Source organism: Leuresthes tenuis, unplaced genomic scaffold (genome assembly GCF_036924035.1).
Source record: "Leuresthes tenuis unplaced genomic scaffold, fLeuTen1.0.hap1 SCAF_21, whole genome shotgun sequence".
NCBI lineage: Eukaryota > Metazoa > Chordata > Actinopteri > Atheriniformes > Atherinopsidae > Leuresthes > Leuresthes tenuis.
The window spans coordinates 25855128-25857950 of NW_027325375.1; the positions used below are offsets into that span (position 1 = coordinate 25855128).

The following is a 2823-nucleotide window of genomic DNA, read 5'->3' on the forward strand; positions in this document are numbered from 1 at the left end:
AGAAGTGTCAATAGAATAGTATCTTGTTGCCCCAACACTTGATTAAATCCTCAAGTTTAAACTGCCCTCCATCGCAAAGGTTAGTACATAACCTCATTAAGAACTAAAAGGAAATAACTGTCATGGCATAAAGAATAATGGAAACGCACCAAATCGAACCACAACAGGTCCATAAGTTTGCTACAATATTTATTATTTCCTTACAGAACAGTACAGAAGTTTCAAGATGCATGCTGCAAAGGTGTGCACATTGACATCCACATGTACTAAAGGCTTGTCTTTTATCCACATGCTTGAAGTTTTGCATATCAGCTATGTGACATTTAAATCATAACTGCAAACATTCTCTGTCAGAAGCACAAGGTGCAGTACAGGACTCTGAAGGCACGCTGCGACCATGAGGACGTTGACGCCTTTAATTCTTGCTTTTACAATCAATTACCTTGCATCTGCAACGGTTGTTCTAGATTTCAACCATGTAGAGAGATGCAAAGACTCCCTGTATATGGGGACTCCCCCGCGGGGCATCAACGACCCCAGACTGAAGAAGATCTGCCAACGCTACGCAGACAAACCTCGATATGTTACCCTCTATGATCCACAAAAGCGGATCCCAGTTTACTCAGCTTACACATTCAAGAAAACAGAGGGAGACAGACGTGTAGACTACCCTTGGATGTATGAGCCACAGGTAAGAGTTTTTCTGTAACAGTGTTTATGATGCTTTGTCATTTATAATTTCTTTCATTTTTGGCAGGATTAGTTTACACTGAAGTTAAAAGAAAATTTAAAAAAAAGCTGATAGAAGCTGACCCCTAACCCTTGGATTTTGAATTTGTATCCTCTTCATTTAAAAAAACTAGGATAAATAAAATCTCTTCCATGTCTTCCAGCTGGCAGAACTCGATGGGAATGGGAACATGTTGCCCTTTCCCACTGGTTACCTACACATGAAGTTTGAAGACAGTCAGGCAGTACTAGATGACTACTCAGATGTAGTTCTCTATGAAAGGGGTCACTTGAACCCAGACCAGCACCAGTCCACACCACATGACCGAGCTGCCACCTACACCCTCACTAACGTGGTCCCAGAGATACGTGAGTTCAACATTGGGCCTTGGCGTGAATATGAGGAACGGATCCGTCTCCGCCTCAACAACTTCTGCCGTGGAACTGCTTACATCGTCACCGGAGTGACCACCAGGGGTAACATGATCCGTCGCAACAACCAAGACCGTGTGGCCATTCCTGAGGATATATGGTCTGCTTACTGCTGCACTGACTACGACCGCAACGCACCTCACGACGTGCGCATCCGCTTCCCATCCCACGCTGCCTTAGCCAAAAATTCCAAAGAGGGAAACGGTGTCAATGAGATGACGGTGCAAGAGCTTGAAATCTTTCTGAAAACTCATGTGGATGTTGATCAGAGCCTCCAGATCTTCTATGACAACTGCATCTCTCCTTCACCGCTTCCTCTTTACCTGCAACACACCATTTGAGAGCTCTTACAGTTTCTTATTTTGGCGTGCAGGAGGTTCATATACATATTTATTGATATTCATTTGTTGTCATAATTCACTCCTTAGAAGTGTTAATGATAAAGCTATAGTAACGATTTTTGGCCATTTGATTTAGTAAAACCATGCTTGTTTTCTTTTTTTAATAACTCCTTTTATTGGCACACATTTTGCAGGATACCAACACTGTTTAGAGAAGGATTAAGATACTGAAAGTTGAGTAATTTAATAAAACATACCAATCTCATTGCCTTCATTGTGTTTGTTTTACTTATGCTAAATCATTTTTATAAATAAAATACTGAACTTAGATGATCACCAACTGTGCTATTTTTACTATGGCAGTGGAAAGGAATCAAGACAAAAAGTCTGTCCCTTTTACAAGCCAGGGCCCCTGAGGCCATCTAGTACAAGTTCATGTAAAAAGTGAGTGTAAAGTTGTGGTAAGATTAGAAATAGCTCTCTCTCATTATATTCTCCAGCATATGTAAGTTTGAATGTTTGGCCAGTTATAAAATTGGATTTGACTTTTATGACTGCATAATGGGTTTTAGTGTCTTCAATCACTGAGTTCATCTAAAAGTAATAAAAGTCTTTTGAATGTAATAATAAAAAAAAAAATCCACAGACAGTCATATTTCTGTTAAAAGTTCTCCAAGTTTTCAAGTTTATAATAGAAAACCAGAACCCTTACATACTTAACACATTAGGAGACAAAGAAACAAAAAAGGAAAAATAATCTTTGGGTATCCAATAAAAGTATCCTTGTCATGTTTTTATCTGCAGGACTTTTATCCACATGATGCCTTGAGAGCTTAGAGTTTTTCTTAAATAGAAGGCTCTTTCATCTTAGAGGCAGTAATTTTCCATTCCTGCTTTTTCTGTTCAGTTCAGTTTCACACTGCCATCTAGTGTATGAGGAGAAGTAATTTTTGTGAGAAAAAAAAAGCATGGGGAACATTTTTTGTAGTTACCTGAGGCAAGAATCTATGTATTTTTCATGCATCTTTGGAGTGATGTCAAAATATGAAACTATTTGTTTAGCATCCCATACCTCAGCAGAGTGGTGGAGTTGGCTCAGACAGGTTTACTTCCACAGACTTTGAACAGAATTCAGTTTAAATGTCCTAAACCAAACACTAGACCAAACCTAACATGAAAGGGTTATAGAGAATCCAACAAAGAATTTTCGCCTGAGATTACTGGATTGAGTGAAAAACCCCAGCAAGTTTTAGGATGACACAATGTGAATCAGTGATATAGTCAACTGTGACATGTATGATACATCCTATTATACCAGTTA

At 39.1% G+C, this 2823-nt stretch overlaps 1 protein-coding gene across 1 annotated transcript; it reads left to right on the top strand.

Moving 5' to 3' along the window:
- The first annotated feature begins 358 nt into the window (after positions 1 to 358).
- LOC140279559 (endonuclease domain-containing 1 protein) lies at positions 359 to 1772 on the top strand. The gene is made up of 2 exons (XM_072374715.1): positions 359 to 691; positions 894 to 1772. Exons 1-2 carry the CDS (start codon positions 398 to 400, stop codon positions 1500 to 1502), a joined length of 903 nt encoding a protein of 300 aa, XP_072230816.1. The 5' UTR covers positions 359 to 397; the 3' UTR covers positions 1503 to 1772.
- The last annotated feature ends 1051 nt before the right edge of the window (positions 1773 to 2823 follow it).

Bases quoted from the DNA above. Each gene is read 5' to 3' on its own strand.
- LOC140279559 (XM_072374715.1), top strand. From the start codon at position 398: ATGAGGACGTTGACGCCTTTAATTCTTGCTTTTACAATCAATTACCTT. The intron at 692-893 runs GTAAGAGTTTTT...CATGTCTTCCAG, and splicing joins CTTGGATGTATGAGCCACAG to CTGGCAGAACTCGATGGGAA.